The sequence below is a fragment of the Aspergillus vadensis genome (genome assembly GCF_003184925.1).
Source record: "Aspergillus vadensis CBS 113365 unplaced genomic scaffold BO88scaffold_15, whole genome shotgun sequence".
In the NCBI taxonomy this organism is placed as follows: domain Eukaryota; kingdom Fungi; phylum Ascomycota; class Eurotiomycetes; order Eurotiales; family Aspergillaceae; genus Aspergillus; species Aspergillus vadensis.
The window spans coordinates 603,393-625,977 of NW_020292053.1; the positions used below are offsets into that span (position 1 = coordinate 603,393).

The 22,585-nt window shown below is 47.3% G+C and overlaps 8 protein-coding genes and 1 non-coding gene across 9 annotated transcripts; 3 read left to right on the forward strand and 6 right to left on the reverse strand.

Moving 5' to 3' along the window:
- Window positions 1–495: 495 nt before the first annotated feature.
- BO88DRAFT_405905 (YbhB/YbcL family Raf kinase inhibitor-like protein) lies at window positions 496–1,390 on the reverse strand. Its single transcript, XM_025707014.1, has one exon. It carries the CDS (start codon window positions 1,120–1,122, stop codon window positions 502–504), a length of 621 nt encoding a protein of 206 aa, XP_025561786.1. The 5' UTR covers window positions 1,123–1,390; the 3' UTR covers window positions 496–501.
- A 418-nt stretch (window positions 1,391–1,808) lies between these two features.
- Window positions 1,809–1,916, forward strand: BO88DRAFT_t169. The gene has a single exon. It is a non-coding gene; the product is annotated as a tRNA-Met (tRNA).
- Window positions 1,917–2,462: 546 nt separating this feature from the next.
- On the reverse strand, window positions 2,463–2,996 carry BO88DRAFT_454886 (uncharacterized protein; the record flags this gene model as incomplete). Its single annotated transcript, XM_025710837.1, has 1 exon — window positions 2,463–2,996. The coding sequence occupies one exon, from the start codon at window positions 2,994–2,996 to the stop codon at window positions 2,463–2,465; it is 534 nt and encodes a 177-aa protein (XP_025561787.1).
- A 2,782-nt stretch (window positions 2,997–5,778) lies between these two features.
- On the forward strand, window positions 5,779–6,700 carry BO88DRAFT_454887 (uncharacterized protein; the record flags this gene model as incomplete). Its single annotated transcript, XM_025710838.1, has 4 exons — window positions 5,779–5,968; window positions 6,059–6,139; window positions 6,199–6,392; window positions 6,470–6,700. 4 exons carry the CDS (start codon window positions 5,779–5,781, stop codon window positions 6,698–6,700), a joined length of 696 nt encoding a protein of 231 aa, XP_025561788.1.
- Window positions 6,701–7,138: 438 nt separating this feature from the next.
- Window positions 7,139–9,494, reverse strand: BO88DRAFT_426647 (uncharacterized protein; the record flags this gene model as incomplete). Its single annotated transcript, XM_025708922.1, has 5 exons — window positions 7,139–8,286; window positions 8,337–8,493; window positions 8,693–8,854; window positions 8,932–9,319; window positions 9,394–9,494. The coding sequence occupies 5 exons, from the start codon at window positions 9,492–9,494 to the stop codon at window positions 7,139–7,141; spliced, it is 1,956 nt and encodes a 651-aa protein (XP_025561789.1).
- A 464-nt stretch (window positions 9,495–9,958) lies between these two features.
- Window positions 9,959–12,646, forward strand: BO88DRAFT_426648 (FAD-dependent oxidoreductase; the record flags this gene model as incomplete). The annotated part of the gene is made up of 5 exons (XM_025708923.1): window positions 9,959–10,260; window positions 10,323–10,597; window positions 10,663–11,033; window positions 11,088–11,842; window positions 11,908–12,646. The coding sequence occupies 5 exons, from the start codon at window positions 9,959–9,961 to the stop codon at window positions 12,644–12,646; spliced, it is 2,442 nt and encodes an 813-aa protein (XP_025561790.1).
- Window positions 12,647–13,171: 525 nt separating this feature from the next.
- Window positions 13,172–17,398, reverse strand: BO88DRAFT_464878 (uncharacterized protein; the record flags this gene model as incomplete). The annotated part of the gene is made up of 2 exons (XM_025711363.1): window positions 16,391–17,398; window positions 13,172–16,305 (listed from the first exon to the last, which is right to left on the reverse strand). Exons 1-2 carry the CDS (start codon window positions 17,382–17,384, stop codon window positions 13,172–13,174), a joined length of 4,128 nt encoding a protein of 1,375 aa, XP_025561791.1. The 5' UTR covers window positions 17,385–17,398.
- An 822-nt stretch (window positions 17,399–18,220) lies between these two features.
- BO88DRAFT_343208 (uncharacterized protein) lies at window positions 18,221–19,390 on the reverse strand (the record flags this gene model as incomplete). The annotated part of the gene is made up of 1 exon (XM_025703174.1): window positions 18,221–19,390. The coding sequence occupies one exon, from the start codon at window positions 19,388–19,390 to the stop codon at window positions 18,221–18,223; it is 1,170 nt and encodes a 389-aa protein (XP_025561792.1).
- A 1,633-nt stretch (window positions 19,391–21,023) lies between these two features.
- BO88DRAFT_464886 (serine hydrolase domain-containing protein) lies at window positions 21,024–22,575 on the reverse strand (the record flags this gene model as incomplete). Its single annotated transcript, XM_025711364.1, has 5 exons — window positions 21,024–21,284; window positions 21,339–21,839; window positions 21,902–22,082; window positions 22,144–22,399; window positions 22,476–22,575. 5 exons carry the CDS (start codon window positions 22,573–22,575, stop codon window positions 21,141–21,143), a joined length of 1,182 nt encoding a protein of 393 aa, XP_025561793.1. The 3' UTR covers window positions 21,024–21,140.
- Window positions 22,576–22,585: the final 10 nt, after the last annotated feature.

Consider the following 22,585-nt stretch of genomic DNA (forward strand, 5'->3'; position numbering starts at 1 on the left):
TATCTTTCGTTCCCGGACTGCACGCGCACAAATTGCCGCTGCGAGCAGCCGCTGGGTCGGCTTCTAGTCATGTCGTACAGTGCCGGAGGATCATGATGCGGGCTGTATATTTCCACCCAGCTATTACACGATCAGCAAGGTTCTACTAGCGTTGGGTGTGGCGCACGGGTAGTGAGGCCCTCATCGGCACATTGGACGATCGCTTGGGGATATAATGCAACACAACATGATCGAATCATCCGATGGATTCGAAATGGTTGTTACAGCTGTCGGGTAGATACATGGCCGCAGGGGTGAAGAACAAAGGGGGACCTAGGGAGTGGAATGCTACTGATGAAGTCGAGCTGATGATCAGATCACCTGACTATCCCTACCCGAAAATGATCCACCTGTCAGCAAGCATAAATTTGTATGATTGAATAAATTAGAATTAGAATTAAGCATTCCACTAAACTTGCAAAGTTTCATAGTTCATCATCCCATTCCACATGCCATCGATTATTAAGGCTCCCGCACAAAAGTGCCCACCCACTCCCCCCAAGCCAACACACTCTCCTTCTCCTTCTCCAGCCACTGTAACAATTCCTCCTTCCCCCAAGGCTTCTCCTCCAGTGCCTTTCCCAACGCCAACACCTGAAAGAAATACCGATGCGAGCCATGTCCCAATACCGGTCGCGGCCCACTCCAAACATTCTGGTGCCAGTTTACCCCATACTGAAACTCCCCCTGTAATGCCCTCTTAGTCGCGTCCGTCACAACAACATCATCTGAAGAGATATTGGTTTTGTCCTTTGAAAGCCCGTAGTATAGCCCATGCACTATTGGATTCGGCAGTGGTGCATCGGCATCCTCGACAATGAGCACGTAGCTGTTGATTTCCTCTGCAGGCACCGAGTCGCTGGGTACCGTCCAGGAAAGAGGTGGGAAGCGGTTCGCGCCAATCTGAGTGTATTCTGCCGGTAGTGGAGACTGCGATGGGCCCACGGACGAAGTTACCGCGATGGTGGGTTGAAGCGCCTGAAGAGCAGGACTGATGCGCGTGAGTAGTTTTGCGTCGCGGCCTCGTTTGTTGCGCAAGAGACGCCCCAGGAAGGCCTCGATGCGGGGAGGAAGTTTGTCCATGGTTAGATTGGTTGGGTTTTGGCCGGGGACTGTTGGAGTGTGGAAGTCATTAGTTGGATTTTGAGTTGGGTTGGCTAATACTATTTAACTGCCGATAGGATGTAGACTAGATAACTAACGCCCCTATTGTATGTCCGAGCCCGATAGCGGGCCGCACTTGGAAGGATTAGGAAAACAATGTATCCTAAAGCCTATATCCGGGCAGCCGTGAAAGGCAAAGGTCAGGACCCACTAGGGATGTACTGACTACTGATGGATCTTCACGAACGGTTAGCCAGTTTGGCTATCGGATGGTGCAGAGAGTTATTCCGACGGGATATTGGTTGGATTGGGCTGCCATTCTAAATTTGCTGTGGTCATCTGATGACGAGCCAGCCAAGCACGGTGGCATCGGTAAACCATGGACTTCGTATCGGGACTTTCGGAGTTTCCTAGTGTAGAAATAAGAGAGCATCTGGCGACGCTACTACGACTCCTTTGGGTAGAAAGCTGGGATGGTTAAAGCACATCCCTGTGCTAGACCCGCTGCTTAGGGGCTATGTAAGCTTAATCAATCTTATCGCCGGTTATGCACCTTCGTTGGGGACGGAAAAGGGTGAAAGGATGGCGCGGATTGAGAATTGACTTCCTGCCTCTGCCTGTGATTGCCATATAATGCTATACCAAGAGACGTCCTTCAACAAGTCGTCTCGATGGTGTAGTTGGTTATCACGTGGGTCTCATACTACAGTATGACGTGGAAGCATAACTTCCATGCGATCCCAAGGCCGGGAGTTCGAACCTCCCTCGGGACAGATCTTTTTCCTTATCTTTTTGTTCTATTACCCTCTCAAATTTGACTAATCTTTTTTGCTCTTCTGCAACAATCATTTCTTATATTTGTTTGCTTTTGTTTTTCCTTATGGAGTTAATCAAGTATCCAGACACATTACTAGTCTCTCCCTGATACATATTAATAGTACTAGTAGCCTTTTGAGTCGTGTTATGATTTTCAACGTCGACTGCAGGTTGAATGAAGCCGCTCTCCGCAAAAATATATTTCCAACTTGCCAAGTACTAGTAAGTATATGACCAACGGGTTTTATCAATGCCGCGAGCATGGTTTACCACTCCCTATCCTCGTAATCTTTTCCTGCCCTATCGTCATTTGCTAATCGACCTTTGTTAATTCTCAGTGTACAGATTGAAGCAGCATATAGGATACCCTCATCCCACATGGCCATGCAAAGTGCCCAGGTGAAGTCAACTTTGCGCTGCTAATCATCATCACACATCAATCTTAGGGCGGCCGGGATGTATACTTGGAAATCTGGCTGATCCGCCCCCGTTAGATATTCAACTTAGAACAAGTTGATAACCTCTTGCTCTTCTGGTCTTTCAGCTAGCTCCACAACTCTGGAGACATAATCTCCACCTGTCACCACTTCCCCGGACCAAGGGATTGCAATTTGATACCGCTCAGGCGTATGCTGTGAGTATCCTGAGTCGTCCACAAGATCGTAATACATAGGAAGATCTCCCTCAAATTTCCATTGTACCCTAATCCTGAGGTTCTCGGGGACAGCAGTAGCATTCTCCATAACACGGTGACGAGCATTTGCCATCTGCCATATAAAAGTCTCCATGATAAATAAGGTGTCTGGCTCGTACTTGCGGTTTTCCATCGCCCAGGTCAGCAGGGCTCCGATCCGACCATAAGCCCTCTTCATAGGCCCGGGCCCAAGGTCTCCTCTGCACAAGGAAGCCATTACATTGCCGATTTCTCCAGAGGCCACATCATAACCCAGGTCGATGAAGTCATGTAACGCTGTCAGCCCACCTAAAATGAGAATTGAAGTGTCATCTCCTCGGCTGTCGAGTGGCCGTATGAACATAATCGAAATCTGTGTAACGGGTAGAATCTGGTAGCGTGATTGTTATATGAGCATAGTATACGTAATGTTCTGTCATTCAACACCATTAAGTCTAGAAAGCAATTATTCCAACACTGGAAGGACAGGATTAGGACCGCAAATCAAACCCTTGCAACCGCAACATATGGCTTTCCCATGCTGCCGGAACCTGATGCATACCCCACGAAGGGAAACATTTCCCGATGATGCAGGATACATTGGGAAGTTCTTTTGCTGTCGACACAACAAGATGCATTATGGGCGCGCTACATTCCTGGACAGTGTAATTAATTACACGTAACAGTGAAGCTCAGCGGGCAATTATCCCGATTAATTCAAATTAGGAATTCTGAACCCGCTCCAAGTAATTTAGCATGCAATACGCGTCTGGTCTAAAGCTGCTGTCCTGACTTGAAGGAGAAGGTGAGGGTTAGAATTCAGCATGGAATTTCTATAATCTTCTTCATAGAATAAAATAATTCTTCATAGGATAAAATAAAAGAAAATTTACCACATACGACCATAGGGTGTGGAAAACAGGGCTTCCCGTCCGCTCAGCCGTACTTAAGCCACACGCCGGGAGGTTAGTAGTTGGGTGGGTGACCACCAGCGAATCCCTTCTGTTGTATGTTTTTTTCTTTTATTTATTTTCGTTTCCTATTTTTTTTCTTGGCTTTGATGTTCACTTTTAATCCCCTTCCGGTGGAGTTCGTCGCGGTGACGCTAAAACGCGTGGCCATTTTCTCATCAAGGGATCCGGTGCGTGAGCTTGCAATTTAGATCTAAATCCCCCGCCACGCGAAGTTATCCTTGGTTTAGGCCGTTTAGGCGATGGCGTTGGTGGATGCTGTGCTGATATCCGTGAGAAAGATTTTAATCTAGCACAGAAGCTCACCGGTGACATAGCTCAGGTGTAAGTAAGCCACGCTCAAGGAGTCGACGATCTTAGCGACCCAAGCGCTGAACGGATGGAACCATCGTGGCTAGGTAAGCTCTAGGAGAGCGTTGCCATTGAGATGCAGGAAGTATTCGAGCCTGCCATTTACCAGGCGTGTAATTGCATTAGGGGTGCGAAGAAGGTTGTCTTAACAAAATACTTTGTGATGTTGTCATAGACCTAGGACCCATCCCCATCATCATCGGCCCACTTCTGAAGAGCAACGAAGATAGATCAATGATAGCTGAACTAGCAGAAGGCAAGGCTGCCGCCGATCTGGATCACAGAAACCAGACTCGTTCAACGAAAGGCCACAGCCCGCCACGGGGGTTACAATTAGTATGACCCTCTTTTATCCGGTGAAGTTCACGACTGGGTAATTAGATTGCTGACCCCAGTGTCTGATGCAAAGCTGGCTGGCCCTGACTTTAGCACCACTCCCCACTGGAGCTCCAGCATTCCTCTAAAAATACTATACGTCGTCACAAGGCGAGGCGTGGCTGTCATCGAACAGCTCGGTATATTTTGGCACCTCACCCAGATTCCCTATAGGTGCCTCCTATTGGGTGATGGAGTATATTTCCAACAACGTTTTCGGAAGCCTGACTGTCAGCACCCAGAGCCTAGGCTCATGCACAGCTCGATTCTGCAATTGACTTCAGGTTATGGTGCCAGAAAAGAGGTCTCGGTAGCAGCAACTTTCCTAATTCGGCCTGCAGAAATGGAGTGGGGCTAGAGTCTGGGCTCGGAGGTCCCAGAATAAACATATCCTTGTCCGGCTGCGGATGTTCGACACATTTCCCCAAGGCGCTTCGAATGTGTATGGCCGCGGAAGGTACTTTGACTCATCATGACACGATACATATGGCTCGACGACCAGCCGCATCTAATTCTGCCTTTCTGCTAAAGCCAACTAGTGATGGGCATGATATGGAACCCATGGAATGAAACATCAAGAGTATGTAACCGAGTGAGACAATGGCATCCACTATTCCGCGGCTGTTACGCTAGTATTCACACAACTTGTGCTGGTTCCAGGGTTCCTCTCTACAACACAAACTGAAAGAATTTTATGATGTGTCACTGATACTGGTGAAACTGTTGGATTCACGAGACCTTCAATCTTCAATTGTGACTCTTTAGGAGTTATCATAACTCGGATTCACATGATACCAAGATGAGCATCAGAACTCAGTATACATGGACAATAATGCAAATAAAAACAACATTCATGATCTTTTATTCAGGGTCAACACTACAGTGTTAAATTTCAATTGACTAGTGTTTACCAAGTTCATTATCGAGGAATGGGTCCATAAAAGCAAGGAAGACATCTCTGATATCGGATATCGCGGTACATAATGTTGCGACTGGTATCTAACCATGAGAGGCAAGCTAATGCACTCAAGTGCGTCACTATAGATTCAAATACCACTGCAAGGGTAAGGGACATCGAAGTTTGGGCAGACTGGGCAGCACACCGTGAAGATACTGCCTTGCTTCCAGTAGAAGTAATTGGTGCAAGACGTCGTCATCAACTGGAGCCAACCATGGTAGATTTATATCATGTATGCTTTCGGCACATATTCACGATCTACAGTTGTAACTACATGCAATTGATTGTAGCAATAGAGTGACGTCCATCGATGACCGTATTCCAGCTAAGTCGCCGCGCGGTTCAGCTTGACCTCCACTGAGGGGAGATTGGATGCAGCTCCCACAGGAACTTATAAAAGCCCGGAACATCCCCTCCAACATGAACCTTTCATCCATCCTTAACAACTACAATCCATTCCCAAGACTCATTCAACACTAGACACTGCAAAAATGTCCGGAGGCGACGAAAAAGAAGTGCATTGGTTCAGAGTGATAAACAATAGTGGTGCAGCACAGAAATATATTTTCTTTGCTCCGCCTCCCAGTCCTGATTTTGATACTCCTGTTTGTTTTGCAAGCGGCAACCACATCAACAATGAAACGGTCTGGAACGTCCACACCACTGCACCCATTTTTGCGGGTACGTTGCTTCATTATATGTTCATTACTCATGAACGATCCAGAACACTTTCATGAACTTTTCAGAGACCAGGCTGATACGGGAATCCAGGAGTCGGAACATTGGAAGGAGATCATGTCAATATCGACCAAGATCACTGGTGGGACTCAGGGATTGAAGACGGAGGCCCAGGTAGTTGTATCTTAGAAGCGCGGCACTGCGCTCCTGATAAATACTGACAAAATACCCAGAAAAATTCGACCTTGTCTTCAAGGATGGAGATGTTGGGCTGCATGACTCGGGGGAAAACGTCCAGACTCCAAATACCTTCAAGGTCGCCAGCCAGGACATCCCGAACGATGACAAGACCTATGTAATTGGCTTTGGGAAACGCAACCCAAACGAGACTTCCCAAGAGCCCGGGCCTATTCTGCCATGCGCCACTGTGAGTGTCCCCGTTTACTCACTTTTGTTTTATTTGCCCGGTAAGTTTCGATTTGCTGACACCCTCCGTGCCTCTAGATTGGCGTTAAGCCCAACAACAGTCAGGAAGTGGCCCCTATTATCCAACTTTACGTGTCAAACACTCCAAAGGCACCGGGCGACCTGATCAATTTCAATGATCTTAGCGAGAAGTCTGCACACATCAACTTCACAGGCCATACTAAGGACGCCGCTCTCTGTACCATTCTTCACAAAGCAGAGGGTGGTACTGCTGTATGGGACACTGCTTACGATAACACACTCCCCTAGCATTAGACTTGTTCATGTTTGAGTGGGTGCGGATTCGGCTTTTTGTCGCTGAAGAAGCTGACAGGCAGCTCTTGTCACATTGGCAAGGGTCGGGTAATGGATCTTCCAATTACTAGCTAGAGAGTATCAGATCATTATAACTTCTATGTATCGGTAATGGCAAGAAAACTTACGGAATCAATAAAACGGAGAATATGGTGAAGTTATGTATCATGTATTCCGAACATTCTAGCCAGTCTATCCTGTTAAGACAGTATCTTTCAGAGATTTGCCCTCACGATACTGACAGTATCTCTGAATGCTTTTGACCGAATAAGGTTTTCATCAATCCACCGCCAAATTAGGTAAGATGGCAAGTCATCAGCATTCTCACAATCAATTATTCACCGCACTCAGACAATGCATCTCATGATCCCAAAGAGCCTTGAAGCGTCATGGTCAGCGTAATAAGTGCGATGGAGCAGTACACCTTACCCAGTCAAAAATTTCCAACGCAGAATCCCCCGTCAGTATGTCATGCATCATACTTGGGGATCGTAAGAACGTCTCTGTGCTTTCTCTATGATTCTGCTGCCCTTCTTGAGCCCCATATGAGGCAAGCAAGGGACCCGCCCCGCCATATCCCAATAGATCTAGCATTGTACCAATTATACGTGCAGCTTTGAGGGTCTCCGACGATGGCCTTGGTGAGCTTCTCCAGGATATTTGGGAGGCTTTCAATAGCTCAATGAGATCACCCTGGGGCGTAATTCCCACCGTTCTGCCATTTTTTGATTGTGTTATCACTTCCAAAGATATTACCATGGCAGCTGTCAAGCAATCAGAAATTGAGCGAGATGCCCCAAACCACGCTAGCTTCTGATTATGTGTTCTAGCCAGAACTTGGAATAGTTCCGAATAGAGAGTTAGCACCTGCTGGGCTGCATCCACGCACACGGATCTTAGTCCCTTATGCGGATCTGGATATAGGGCCGTCAAGTAATGACGATGTAAGATGCATCGCGCGCGCTGATACGTTATTTCCAGAGAGTACTGTTTGATCACAGTCTCATCATCCGATGCCCATATTTCTGGGGACTGCAACTGAAGTATACTAGGCAAGCGTCTCTTGGTATTTTCCAGTTTCATGTTTAATTCAAGAGTTCTGTCAGGGAGTAGGGAAGGGTGTGAAGCCATATCGCCGACTTCGTTGGCAACAGACAGCATCCGCTCCATTGCCGACATGTATACAATGTTGCTGGCGACCTCATCTGCGGGGCGCGAAGGAGGAAGGACAGTAGTTTCTGGACCAAAATCGCTATCCAGAAGGTTTCTGGGCGGCCTTACATCGCCTAGACTATGACTTACAACCCTGGGTAGACCTGTATGCCACGCAAGTACGGAGTCGATTGTGATCAGTAGAAGCCATGCTCTGCGCCGCATTTCTGCTTCAAAACTCGATATTTGGAGATGGTAGAGCTGAGGATCCCGATGATATCCCATCATGATTGCTAGTCGCGACACAACGCTGAGTAACATTGGGAGTCCTGTTTTGTGGTCGTTGCTTTGGAGGTACTCGATACCGAGGTATAAGATGGATGCTTCAACTTATAAAGGCCCGGAGTAGCGAAATTTGACTTCGCCAACGCAACTGCACCATTATTACGGTACACATAGAATGCTCCAGGCAAGTCTAGTGAGGACACTTTCGGATCTGCCGTATGCTGGATGTATATCCCACAAGAGAGGATTGTATACAATAGTGCGATCCAAGCGACCGGTGTTCCAGCGGGGTTATCCCAGAATTTCAGGTACTGTTGGAAACCTGCGTTAGATCATTGTATTATAGCTCGATTATCAATGGCATGTACTTCGCTTTTGAACGTCGGAGCGTGAATAATGACTACAGGTCTTGTTAGATCCTTTTTGAGGTTGTTCAAGGATACATGTAATGTAATTAGGGTCTGAGTACGTACTTAGCGATGGTTCCCCGGAATTTAGACAGCGATCGACGAGCAAATCTGCGGTTTCGCGAGGCGGTAGTGCATTTAGAAGCTCTGCCATGTCCATCATCCGTGAAATTCCCAGTAGCAGGACTGGGCCTTCCGACCGAGAGATCTCATTAGCGTCTTGGCCATCATTATCGCTGCAATCTTCTCGATTGAGCTCGTGATTCTGACATCTAGGTCAGGAAATGTCACGATGAAAATCCCCTCCTAGGGGCAGGATTAAACATCTCTGGCGTGACTCACCGCATCGTTCATAATTGCCTGCCAGTGACTTGGATTAACGAATCGAGTCCCACTTTTCCCAGCCAGGAAGCAAACACTTAAGGAATTTCCTCCTGTGGGAACTTGTGATCCCGTCGAAGCTACCTCACTTTCGCTAGAATTTCTGCTGGGACTCTCGCCAACGTGAAGCCTATCATCCCGAGACGTGGAAGAAGAGTTGCAATCCCGCGTGACTTGCCTTTCTAAGAAGAGCAACCTTTCCTTCAAAGATTGCAGGTCATTGCGTACGTCGATAGGTTCTGACTTCCCCGATGTCGAGGGGTTCGAACGCTCGGTAATGTATTGACAGGCTGTATCCTGGCCCCGTTTCCTACAGTTTGTGCAGGGGCGTTCCCGGCTGCATCTCAGCCTTTAAGAATGTTATACATTGTCAAACAAAAACAAAGAGATCAATTGTCATTTGATTATACGGCCAGTACATACTTTTTCTCCCTGCATGACGTGCAAGACAACAGAACGCGGGGCTTCTGTTCTCGACGTTTCCGATCTCTCGTTGTGGAAATTGTGGTATGTGAGACCGTCATGATGGAAACCATAAAGTAACCATAAAAAACAATAACCTCCTGGAGAAAAAGGAGTATAGGTGGACTTGGGATCATCGGGTTTCTTGTAAGTTGCGTTTTCGGATTTCCCGGGTTTCTCGGCTCGAGGCTTGGACCCACTGCGTTTCATGAAGGAACGGTCCTAAATGCTTCTGGACCTTCTAACTACATTGAGATCTGATCGACCTTTTCCATGGTTTTAGTTTAATCAGTTTAATTGTAGTTAACGACACTTTGCATAAACGAAGTGGAGTGTGATAACACATGCATGCTGGATTTCTCTCTTATGCCAAATCACACTGACTACTTTAGATGGGTCCACCTAGGGAGACACACATAAAGACCATGATATCTCCAGTCGTCGTAGTCGTGTCGGTCCCTCACACACTGCCTGTCATTCACTTTACAGCGACATCTCTGGGTACTTTGGAAATATAGAGTATATCATGGCAGACTCCGAATCCAGGTTCCGCGTCGTGATTGTGGGCGGGTCAATCGCCGGGCTTACGCTCGCTCACTGTCTGCTTCGAAACAACATCGACTTTGTTGTGCTAGAGTCCCATGCGGATATTGCACCCCAGGTTGGTGCATCTATTGGTATTCTTCCGAATGGTGCTCGCATCCTGGATCAACTAGGCCTTTACGATGACGTTCTCAGTCAAGTTGAGCCTCTCACTAGATCTTTCACTTGGGCCCATGACGCCAAGCTCATTACCGACACAGTTGCACCCCTTACTATACATGAAAGGTAAGTCAATATATTCGCTAGTCCTCGAATCTTATACACTGGGGGCGAATCTGATCCAACAGACATGGCTATCCGGTTGCGTTCCTTGATCGCCAAATCCTGCTCAGCATTCTGTACGAGGGCCTCGGAGACAAAAGACATCGTGTTATGGTCAACAAGAAGGTGACTGAGATAGAGCATACTCCTGAAAAGGTTATGGTCCATTGTGCGGATCAATCCATCTATGAGGGTGATCTTGTTGTTGGAGCCGATGGGGTACGGAGCACAGTGAGACGACAGATGTGGCAGTATATGGAGTCTCGAGGGATGGAGCATGAAGCAGTGAAGGAGAAGAACTGTACGACTCCACCATACATAAAGCAGCAGCTTTATATGACCCTTACTAATTCATTTGAAATATAGTGATGACATCCGAGTACAACTGTGTATTCGGTATATCTTCAGCTACCCCCGGACTGAGACCAGGACATGGACATCGAACCTTCGCTGAGGGCTACTCCATACTGACGATTATCGGGAAAGAAGGGCGCGTTTACTGGTTTTTCTTCACTAGAATGGACAGAACTTATACCGCATCTCGAATTCCCAGATTCAGTCAAGATGAGATCGATAGCCATCTCGCCCCCTATCTACAGAAACCGATCACCCCTGACGTACCGCTTGCTGAGGTCAGCAAAAGAGCAATTGTCAGGACTTTTGTATCCCTTGAAGAGGCTGTCTATAAGCATTGGTGTGTCGACCGATATGTTTGCATTGGTGACTCAGCCCATAAGGTGCGTCTAATCTCTCGAGTATTACCAGAATCTCAGCTAAGATTTTGACTATAGATGACACCAAACCTGGGCCAGGGCGGCAACAGTGCAATTGAGAGTGCTGCGTCGCTTGCAAACAGCCTCTCTACTCTTGTTAACGGCCCTACCAAAACAAAGACAGATGTCCAGGATATCCACCAGTGCCTGCAAGTATGGCAGAACATCCGCCAAAAACGGCTTATCCATATTTCGCAGTCAGCTCATGACTTAACCAGACTAGAGGCTCTAGCTGGTCTCAAAGAAAAGATCATCGGGCTTTATCTTCTTCCATATCTTAGTCAATACTTGGTGGATCAAACGTCCGCTACAATTGTTGGAGCAGCAAAGATTGACAGAATACCTCTGCCACCAAAGTCACTAGCATGCACCATGCCGTACCTGGATGATGAAAACAATGTCTCCAAACAGAATAATGAGGTATGGAAGCGTGCTATTTCAATCGTCCCTTTTGCTTGCTGTTATGCTGCTGCGCAAAAGACGATGGGGACGTTGATAACTCAAACTGTGCCCTTCATGGTGTCTTCGTTTGCAGAGGGCGTATGGTCTGCAGCTAATGGGGAGGTCATCAACCTAAACAGACCACTCTATCATATGCCATTCCTGGACAAGCTCTTTCTGCCTGCGATTACGTGTTTCTTGCCTTCTATCAGTGGATCTGATCCACAATCCCGCACTCAAATGCTAACATTCATGACCGACATTGGCCCCATCTACGGAATATGGCTGCTGGAAAGTTATCGCAAAGTACATTCCTGGTATGAGCTCATACTGTAAGTTCACCTACTTGAAAGTCTTCCCCTATACCAGAAAGCATGACTAAATTGAAACCGAATAGCCCGATAGGCGCAGGAATCGCGTCCCAATTGCAGGGCATTGGAAAGTTTGCTCCAATTTACTACGCACTGGAGCATATCAGCTCGCCCCTTTCAAGCCTTCTACCGGGGGCAAGGCAACAGATACCGCAGGAGACCTCGAGCTCTTTGCTGTTTGCCATGCTGACGGGATACTATATCCCCACAATCGCAAACTTCGTGGCACCAACGGTTGAATCGCGCTGCAACTACAATGCCATTTGGCAATTGTTTCCTGTCGTCGTACCTCTGCTACAGGCTCCCTTGCATCGTCTGGTCAAGAGAGCTTTCGGGAGTAAGAAGAAGCCACAACAGAAAGAAGAACATAAGCAGAATATGCGTTACGTCCGGTACGCATATGGCTCGTTTGCCTTGATCTCTGGACTTACGTTTCTCCACGCTCGATGCACTGCACCGGCTCATACTTCGTTCGCTAGTGCCTTCCTTCCTGGGTTGAGAGGCCACCCGGAGCCCGTCACCTCATTTGCTGATGGCATTGCGAGGTTCCTCCAGTATGATGAAGTGATATCCATGGCTAGTGGGGTTATGTGGCTAGCGTTGAAGTTCAAAGAATTGAAAGATGCTGGGGCCTCGTTCTCTTGGTTGAAGGCCGTTGGGGGACTGGTGGGGACTATAGTTACTCTTGGGCCTGGGGCCACCTTTGCGCTGGGTTGGGGCTGGAGAGAAGAGATGATGCATAGACTGGTTCGTGATAAACAGTGATAAGTGTGAATTATGACTGTATGCTGCATACTCTGACGGCTGTGTATGCAGCTTTCACAGCTAGTTTGTTGCGTAAGGATACGAATGCGAAAACCCAATAGCTTGCCTACAAGACTTGAAGATGACCAAAAAGATGGTCTAGACTGGGATTGAGATTAGTATATAGGTATTTGGTATTATCAGATCGTAAAATGGGTCATGTATGAAGACGATGGTCTCCTGTCTCCTGCAAGCCCGAGCTAAGGATGCCTTTGCAAAGTAACTGACATTGCACTTTGACGCGTAATAGGAAGTGTATCAAATGAGCCCGTTAGACTCTTACTGTGAGTGTAATTATTGTATTTGTATATTTGTTGAATGTAATTATACATTATGTACATGAGAAGAGATGTAGCCTCACCACTTCACCACGTCTATATCAGTCGATCGAGAGGGGGAGTGCTCCATGAGCCTTTACAGGTGGATCATGTCTATAGATAAATTGTTGAAAATAACATCAATAGGTTAGATGCCTCACTGGAGTCTTCAATAGTCACATGGTGTATAGGACGCTGCAACAACCTGCATTTCGCCCTTGAGTGTTTCCCTATCCAGTGGCAGAACCGCGTTATTATTGGACATGTTCTTTTTCGACAGATGATCTATGAGCAACTGCATGACCTTTTTGTCTTCCTCTTCAACCCATTCACAGACTGCGGGAGAACTAATTCCGAAAATCTGGGCCCACCACCAGGCTGGATGGCCAAAGGAATCTGGAATGCTGGCATCTATTATCGGGCAATCCAGCAGCAACGGAACTGCACGATGCGGGGATGTTCCGTCTACCAAGTACTGCCATTTTCTGCTGGACTTTGGAGGAAGGCCTTGTCCAGAAGGCCGTGGAGAAATGCCAGATGGGTAAAAAGCCCAAGATAAGGGTGTTCTCCCGAAAATATCCTGAGAATTGACATCCGCACGACCTGACTGCAGGAGCTTACATAGCATGGCTTCATGTCCACACATTGCGGCTACCGTAAGTGGTGTTTTTCCTGTCACACTTCTACAGTCAACCTCAGTTTCTGAGGCCTCAAGAAGAATGTCCACTGCCACTGGTTTATTACTCTGAACGGCCCATAATAAGGGCGTCCATTGATGTTTGTCTCTGGAGTTCACATCAACTCTTCCCGTGCTGAGTAGCACATACATGGCTTCCTTTTGCAATTGATCCCAACATTTTTTCGGGTCAGGCGAATGTTTGAGCATTCCACTGTTTGGTGCTGCGGCCCATGAGAAAGCCGTCCTTCCCTGACCATCTTTCCCATCTATATCGACAACCCCGCTCTCAATTAGGATTTTCATCATCTCAATCTTGCCTTGTTCGGCGGCATGTGACAAAGCATCTCGACCAGTTCCATCGCGTAGCGTTACGTCGCAACCAAGCTCAAGGAGTTGTCTCATTGTAGACCCGTTGTTTCCAGTTACTGCCCAGTGGATGGCAACTCCCCCGTAGGAGTCCAACCAACGAAGACTGCATGGGAGGGAAAGTAGGATACTGCAAACATCCCTTTTACCTCGAGTGATCGCAGCTTGCAAAGCGTTTGTGGGGCTGGCAATAGTGACTCTATCACAGCTGAGCAAAAATTCCACGATTTCTGCCTTGGAACACTTAATCGCACAGATAAGCGGTAGCGAACGACAGTTGAGCTTATGGTTCAGATCGATTTTGCCAGTGAGGTAGAGGAGCTTTAATATGGCTACATGACCACGTTTAATAGCGTACTCCACCAGATACAAAGCCATAGAACCTCTTTTCATCTTGATTCGCTTGCTGTTGACCACATATTGTTTCATACGATCAATAACCCCAGCCTCAAGCAAGGAGTTGTCGACAGAGGCATCTGAACTCGTATTGTAACCAAGTAAGGCCCTGATTGCAAGTGTGTTACCCAAGTAGACAGCCGCACCCATTGGGCTGTGATACCTTCCCATTTGCTTCCACGTCTGTGGCGTACGTAGAAGTTCCAGGCGGATGAGGTGGTCCAAGTTCAATTCTGCTAGAACGTATAGAACCGTGACGTCGGATCCATATTGGCGAATGTGACATAATGTAAGGGCATTGCGGATGTGCTTGAAGTCCTCGAATGACAAAGAAAACGCTTGCAGGAAGGCAGCTTGCGAAGTGCCTCCAGCCTCAGCCGCATTGCTGTGAGGCAGGAGGCTATGGATAGCATAATTGAGGAATGGGGTTTCTGCATTCAGATACTCGTTCTTGACTTGGGGTGGCCATACTAGGGGTGGCCATACACAGTGTCTTGGAAACTCCTTTGCCTTAATGAGCCTGATTTGACAGATGTATCGGAAGCAGACTTGTACAAGCTCGTTATGGGCGTTCCCGATTGTGTTCGCGCTCGACCCAGCCTGGAGTTTGCTAAAACCGTCTCGTCGTAGTAGAAAATCTCGCACTGACTCGTGAATGAAATGTACTATGCGAGCTTTGGTGCGGGTAATTTCCACGAGGCCTTTGGAGACGTTGAGGATGAAGTTCTCAATGTGCGGATCGATGTGCCATTCGCCTTCTCTTTTGATCAAGCCGTTTTTGGTAAACATAACCCCGAAGTAGAACTCATCCTTGGACAATGGACGTTGTGCAAACAAGATGAGTCGAAGACAAAAGATAAGGTCATCAATTTCCTCAGTGTCTCTGGTCAGCATATCGGTGAAAAGCTCATCAAGCCCGTCTGGGATTTCATCCAGCCGTTGACGTACGGCGTGGATTTTGCCCCTGGCGAACGCATCATTTAGCGATCGAACTACAAGTATAACCCAGAGAAATACACCGGATGCTCGGGCGCACACTTCTTCTCTGATCTCTTGGAGCATTTTTGACTTGCCCCCTTTCAATTTCGTCTCAACGTACTTCCGCATGTCGCCTTGATGCTCCTGCTGGTACTCCAAGACCCACTCAATGCCACGTTCAATGTTGAGTTGTGGATAGTGTCGGCTTGCCAGACAGATTCTCAGATGAACATCGCATGCATTCAAAGAGTGCCCCAAGTGCTCGAGAAACGGTATCATGTCCTCCATCTCGGCTTGGTCGCATTCGTCCAGAGCATCAATAAAGAAGAACACGTAGCGGTTGTTCAGCAATCGGATGAGTGATAACAGCTGATGTTTCAAGTCTCGGATTGTCCAATTTATGCCGTCATCTTGACTTAGCATCTTCGCTGCGAAGCTAAAGTAGGGCTGTTTGGCACTCGATGGAACGGCAGTAGACGAGAGAAGCTGATGCAAGAGTGAGCGATACATACCCACAGTGGACCTCTCCAAGTCCACCCCTTGGGCATGGAAAAAGAAAGAGGAGATGATTGTGTCTTTTCCAGTTTGCTTTGCCTTTGAAAGAAGGTGTTTCATGAGCGTCGACTTTCCGGCTCCGGGCTTCCCTTTGATCCAGAAAAATCCTCCGTGACTTTTTAAATCCTCCCCACTCATCCATGTCTTATATTCTGGTCGTTCTAATACCCAAGTGCATGTCGTATTGAGGGGATCCATAATCTCGTCCAGGCGATACTCGGCTTGGGGGAAAGTTAATACATCAAGGCACGCCTTTTCCCGTTCGTTACTGGAGTCTTCAGAAGTCTCTGCGGGTCTTTTTCGCGGATTCAACTGGGAGGCAATTATATCTGCAGGGTAATCAATTGACGCTCAGTAAAGTACACAGCTAAAAGAACCTAATGGAAGCTATGAACACCATAGTTGCTTACATACCCTGGGCCAGGCCCGCTGATGATGTCACATTCGGAATGGGATTCTGATCCAGGAGAGCACGCATGCAAGCCGCTGCACTCGCAGCTGCGTAGTATTGCCAAGTATCATTCTTATGGCTATCAGCGTAGTCGCTTACTCCTTTGATCAGGATGCAAGGGATATTGTCCCATACGCCAGCCCCTTCCATCTCAAAACCAAGAACTTCCTCGCGCTTGGAAATCTTGTCTCGATCCTTGGCAGAGCACATCACAGTATCTCCAGAGGCAAGCCGGCCAATATGGATATACGGAGTCCCATCAGAGTCCACACGACGGCGGTCCACGACACTTTGGTCCCCGCTGGCATCACTCATACACAGACAGCGTACGCGATGCTTGTATTCAGCTTTAAATAGGATATCGCTTTTGATACCAGGATATGGCACATCCTTGCTACCTTGTATAGTCCGAAGGTGCCCCTGTTGGTCTTTGGAGAGGTCTCCATGACGCGACTCTAAGCGGGTCATGAAAGATCGGATCTGCAGACTCGCTCGCCCTAGATTGGACTCTAACGTATTCTTGCGCACAAATCGGTGCGGAAGTCTTTTCCCCAAATCATATTGAATAATCGCGCTGCTAAGTATCACATCGCCGAGGAAAACATCTCTCCTGCGTTGTATTGGACCCACGTCCGTCCTGTAAGGCACTCCTCCACAGATCCCTATTAGAAGGGCCAGTTCGATGCCTGGATAGCTTTGTTTGATATTACTGGCCACGCTGGATGATTCGGCTTTCCCACAACCACCCATGTGGGCCAAAACCACATTGTAACAGCCAATGCGGCCCAGCGTATAGTGATTGGGGTCATTTCGTACAGGCCCGTATTTTTCATAGACAGTTCTATCGTAGACCGTGTCAAACAGCGGTATCGCCACTTCTGCCTCTAGGGGAAGCGGGCATATAATTGCGATTGTAAAATGAGCACGACTGAGGTGGTGGAAAGCTTCTGTTGGCATTCTGTGGATATAGTATGGGCAGTACAGGTGATGAAAGAAAAAAAACAAGGTGCTATTCGGGGGCCAGTCCGTAGTGGCAGGTTCGGTTGTTTTATATACGCCGGCGCATGCAACTATGCCCTATATGGAGAAGGCGCAGCAGCGAGTTAGTCTATTAGCGCGGCTCTGGATTGCGCCTTTCCCCCAGGCTAATCTTATCGTCGGAATTTGACTGGCTGCTTCTGATTACAGAAGCTGGGGTGTCTTCCTGCCTTGCGGCCACGATGACTGCCAATCTGCACATTTGTGCCTGACAGAGGCCCTCGGAGTACGATGTTGCATGAACAGAATCATATTGTTGGAGAATGTTGCTCATTGTTAGCCGTATTTGACTGTTGCTATGGGTAAATTAAGTACATACGACCACAGGGTGTGGAAAACAGGGCTTCCCGTCCGCTCAGCCGTACTTAAGCCACACGCCGGGAGGTTAGTAGTTGGGTGGGTGACCACCAGCGAATCCCTTCTGTTGTATGTTTTTGTTTCCATTCTTTGCTTTTTGTTTGAATGGATGATGGACTGTAGGTGAAATCACGTTGTTTCTATTGATGTGGTCGGCGGAAGAATCAATAAGGGGTATCTCACAGGGGCCGCCTCAGTGCACCTGGGACGGCCATATCGGTCTAAATACATCCCAATCTAATATATGACATTTACAACGCATCAAGTGTTCTATGCGCCGAAAACCTTAGAGCAGATCGCTTACATACACGAAAAAAAAAAAAAAAAAAAAAAAAAAAAAAACAAAAAAAAAACAAAAGAAAGATTCAATATACCCATTCATGTAATGCAACAACCCCCTAGGATTCTCCTATCCTGTCCACCCACCTCGAATCTGCCGAGGCCCCAAGTAGAAACTTGAAAAAGTTCAAATATGCGAGTCCCGTATATGTAACCGGGATATAATAAGCTCCCCGTCGAATCCACGACATTGTGCACCGCGCAGACCAGTCAGCCGACACAATCGCCTTTCCCATGCGGGAATCAAACGCTGCAGGGACAATATGTCGATATATTACCTTGTCTGACTTGTACAGAGCACGAGCGTAGGGTAAGAATGCTCTCTTTGACGCAGTGTATCGTACCATGTCAGGCCCACCCCAAGCAGGATGAAGCTCTGCTTCGCTGCCGACGTACCAGATCTCAGGTAGAACCTTGGTTCTCTGAGACTGTGCGAACTTCTGTTGCATGAACAGCTCAATTAAACGGACTGATGAGATGCAATTTGAGTCCACGGCATCTGGACCTTTGGTTCCGTGGGCGAGAATGATGATATCTGCCTCTCGAAGGATGGTACCGACACGCGAGAAGTTCCCATTGCCCCAGTCTCTGCCGAACTGCAACTTGTGTATGCTTTTGACCCCTTCGGCGAGTAATTGCTTCTCCATCGCTTGTCCAAATGCCCCCGACCCACCCGTCATGACCACCGTCTTGCTCTTCAGCGCGTATGCAGTACCTGCAATCCAGTCGAACAGCTTCACCATAGACCCCATATACCGATCTGGGTAGATATGGTGCAAGGAGTGGTACTCCGGTCCCACAAACGCCCAGCTATGATCTTTCGGTACCTTTTCGAGTGCGATATGGTTGGAGTCCTGGCCGTTACTAATGATAACATAAAGAGAGCGAACGGTTTGTACGACGAGGACAATGGAAAGGGCCTTCGAATCGAGACGTTTAATATAAAAATTCAGGATGGTAGCAAGGATCCAGCCGATGATGCTTCCGAGCAACTGACATATTAGCTCGAGAGGAAGGGCAATCAAGGCATTTGGTTTGGCGTATCGCTGATTGAATTGAAGAGATCGGGGGTAGTAGAGGTGATGATACTGGTGACAGCGAGAAAGAAAGCGGAGGATTCGCCAGCGAGATCTCGACCATTTGTGTAGGAGAAAGTGAACGATGTCAAAGAATATAGTGCCAAATATATAGAGGTAAGAAGCAGAAAGGGTCACATTTAGCAGCGTCATTCTGTGCTTGCAGGTGTTATGATTTTTGTAGCTGTTAAGATTCTTGGAAAGAGTACTGTAGAGTAAGAAAAGCTACGTCTAGTCCTCCTGGAGCACGTCTGTCTCTTTAATGACACAGCACAGCAGTCGCCCCTATTCTTTTTCTCTCTTCCTTTCCAGGGCTCTGCATCTACATTGCGCCGTCTATGTTGTTCTCCTGGATCTTCTTTGTTTCAGGGTGCACCAAAGTAAGATCCTGCCGAGGTCAAATACGAATACGGAAGATAGGGCTCTCTCTTAGCTGAGCACCGGCCACTTAGGGCCCGTAAATGACAACCTGGAGCTGGGACCACATTGCCAAAGTGGATATACACAGCCATCTTTGACTAATATTGTGGCTGCCTGAGCAGCATCGTATGGGTTTGCTTGTGCCCCGTACCTGGATTGCGACTTAAAGAGACTAGTGCCTCGCTTCATGGTCCTTGCACGTTTTTTGGACCCTAGCTGACAGTCCTGCCCTGCTAAGGTTCTGACACCGGGTTTCATTGCTTAAACTACATACCGGATGCTTTGACGTGCTCCAGCTCAGAAAAATCAACTCCAACCCCATGTTTCAGTTTCGTCTTTATGGCTGTGTGTTATCTCCTTCATACATGTAGCTGTGAGATACGACATCCAACCCATCGTCGATCGCCAACTCACTCCAATTAGCTTATAATAGATCAATAAGGCTAGGGCCATTAGTATGTACATCATAGACGGGCTTCATCTTCGGTGAATCCACGGAGAAAAGATATCCGTCATAAGGTGTGAGACAAGTGATACTCTAAAATTCATAGAATCTGTTTGATTGGATTACAAAAATACTTCTACCCTCAACTGCCCAAAGCAGTAAAGAAGACGGCGAGGCTGATTTTGTGACCCGCTCGTAGTTCATCATACTCTGACAAGGTTGCTGCCGCTGTCTTAGATCCAGCTAAGGCCCATGGATGACATATTTTACTCTATGTAAGCGGGAAGGCTAGAAGTGTAAAAAGTTCATGAAACGCATATTTGGCGCTCTTGGAATAATTACAGGTGCGCTGGTATATGAGAATGAGTTGTGTCGTGCCTTATTACAATCTCAGTCCTAGGCCAGGTGTTACTTGTGGAGCATCCATCGCTCAGTATTACATAAATAGAGTAACATGCCGACGCCTCAAAGGGTAAAGCCGCCAAGAATGGATGCCCTCCAAATGCTTGGTACGTTTGAGAACGACCACGAATGAAGTGTGCTGGGCACCCGCCCGTGACAGGTTCAGGAGTTAGCGGAGCAGTGTCAGACTGAAACTACAAAATTTATTTAGACAGGTTTAGAAACACCGTGACTCAGAATCAACTCAAACACGTGACATTCTAAAGCTAATGCTAGTCAAGCAAAACTAAATGTATGGATCAACTCCAACCTCTACAGGGGATACAAAATAATACTAATGACGGAAAAATGAGACACGATGAATAAAAAAAACCAACACAAAAATACAACAACAAGAAATCTAATCTTCTTCATTGGAACTTCTCTAGGTACCTCGGGAATATTTTACAGATATGGTAATATATGATAAGCAGAACTAGGAAACAACTTCTTATATTAATAAGTGATTTGAAGACATGGCTGATCTTCTAATTCAAATCATCTAGTTACCCGATGAAGCTTCCTCGACATTAGGACTTATCTGAATTTGCCATACTCAACTCTCACCCTACTATACCAAGATCCTAAATCGGTTTTCTACTTTGCTGTGCAATCCAGATTATCCAAACGCGAGTAGACCCATCTTTCGAACTCAGTTAGCAGTTCAACGGCACTCTGATCTCCGGTGGGTAAGAGCTGGGAAAGATATATCCCAGCAATCCCTCTCCTAATGTCGATCCACTATGGTACTTTAGTCAAGTACGACGGGTGACTTATAGGTGTAAGATAACCAACCCAGTAGCAATTTGGTTTCCCCGACCATGAGAGCGAATTTACTTCTCGACGCTGCGGAATCCCAGATCTATTTAGAATACCACCGATCCCAAAATCCACCGGTATGTTATGTGGGATAGCATTCCATATGGCATTGCGCGGCGCCAGCGAATAATCTTCCGGTTGTTCAAGGCCGGAAGCACTCTCCAGATGAGGTTGGAACATCTCTTCAATGGTCTCAGGACGCAGAAATTGTGCCGTGAGTATACCTTGACAAATCTTAAGCATTTCGTTCACGGTTGTGTATAGACCACCACCTCCTACGTCTTCCCCAATGGGGTCGGGAAAGATCTGATTCTTCTCTTCTTCCAGGCCTTGATCTGTGCGCAGCCAGGCTTTGACTTTACGGGCCCGTAGATCTTCTCTCTGCTCTAGGTGGAATGTCGCATCCTTGACGGAAACGATATCGAAAACATGGCGCTGCAAGTAGTCGCCCAGTTTCATAGAAGTAGCTCGCTCGACCTTGTTGAACCATGCATTGTCAATTGGCCTAATTCATGAATGATTAAGACGTCAAAACTTACTGCTACTCCTGCCCAGTCAATGCCAGGTGAATACATCCATCGTTCACCCGGTTCAAAAAGTAAGAATTGGTATTGGCGAAATGTTTGGACCAGAGGAGGGCTTCCTTGCTGTTCGTGATAGCGTGTCATCAGAGGATCCATGTGGAAGTAACCCATACCACTGGAGTGGGTTAACATGCGCCTTTTAACTGTTAGTACACCTGGATTCTACATTCATTCATATTAGGAAGAGTACAAGATACCGCAGGGTAACAGGTTTGGTGGCTGCCCTAAAGATAGGATTGTCGTTCGCATCGAAGCCCGTCAGGATTTGAGGACTTGCCCACTCCGGTAACACACTGGCGATATCCCCATCCAAATCTAGCAGACCGCGCTCGACACACTGCATTGCCGCAATGGTTGTCACCAGCTTGGTACAAGAGGCCACCCAATGCACAGCGTCGGTATCAGTAGAGTCTGATGAATTTTCTCCAAATGCCTTAGCATAGTGCAAGGAAGCTTGGTTGTATGATATTAGCAAGCAGCACGTATTTGGAGGAGGAAGGATAGACAATAGCAGTTTCCTAGATCATACCATCACTGTTGATGGCCCCTAGTGTAATCCGTGGTAGAGGCTTCCTGCCATTCTCAGATGACTGACGGAGCAAGTTTACTTTGTCTTCAAAAGAAGTCATTTTGGAGGAT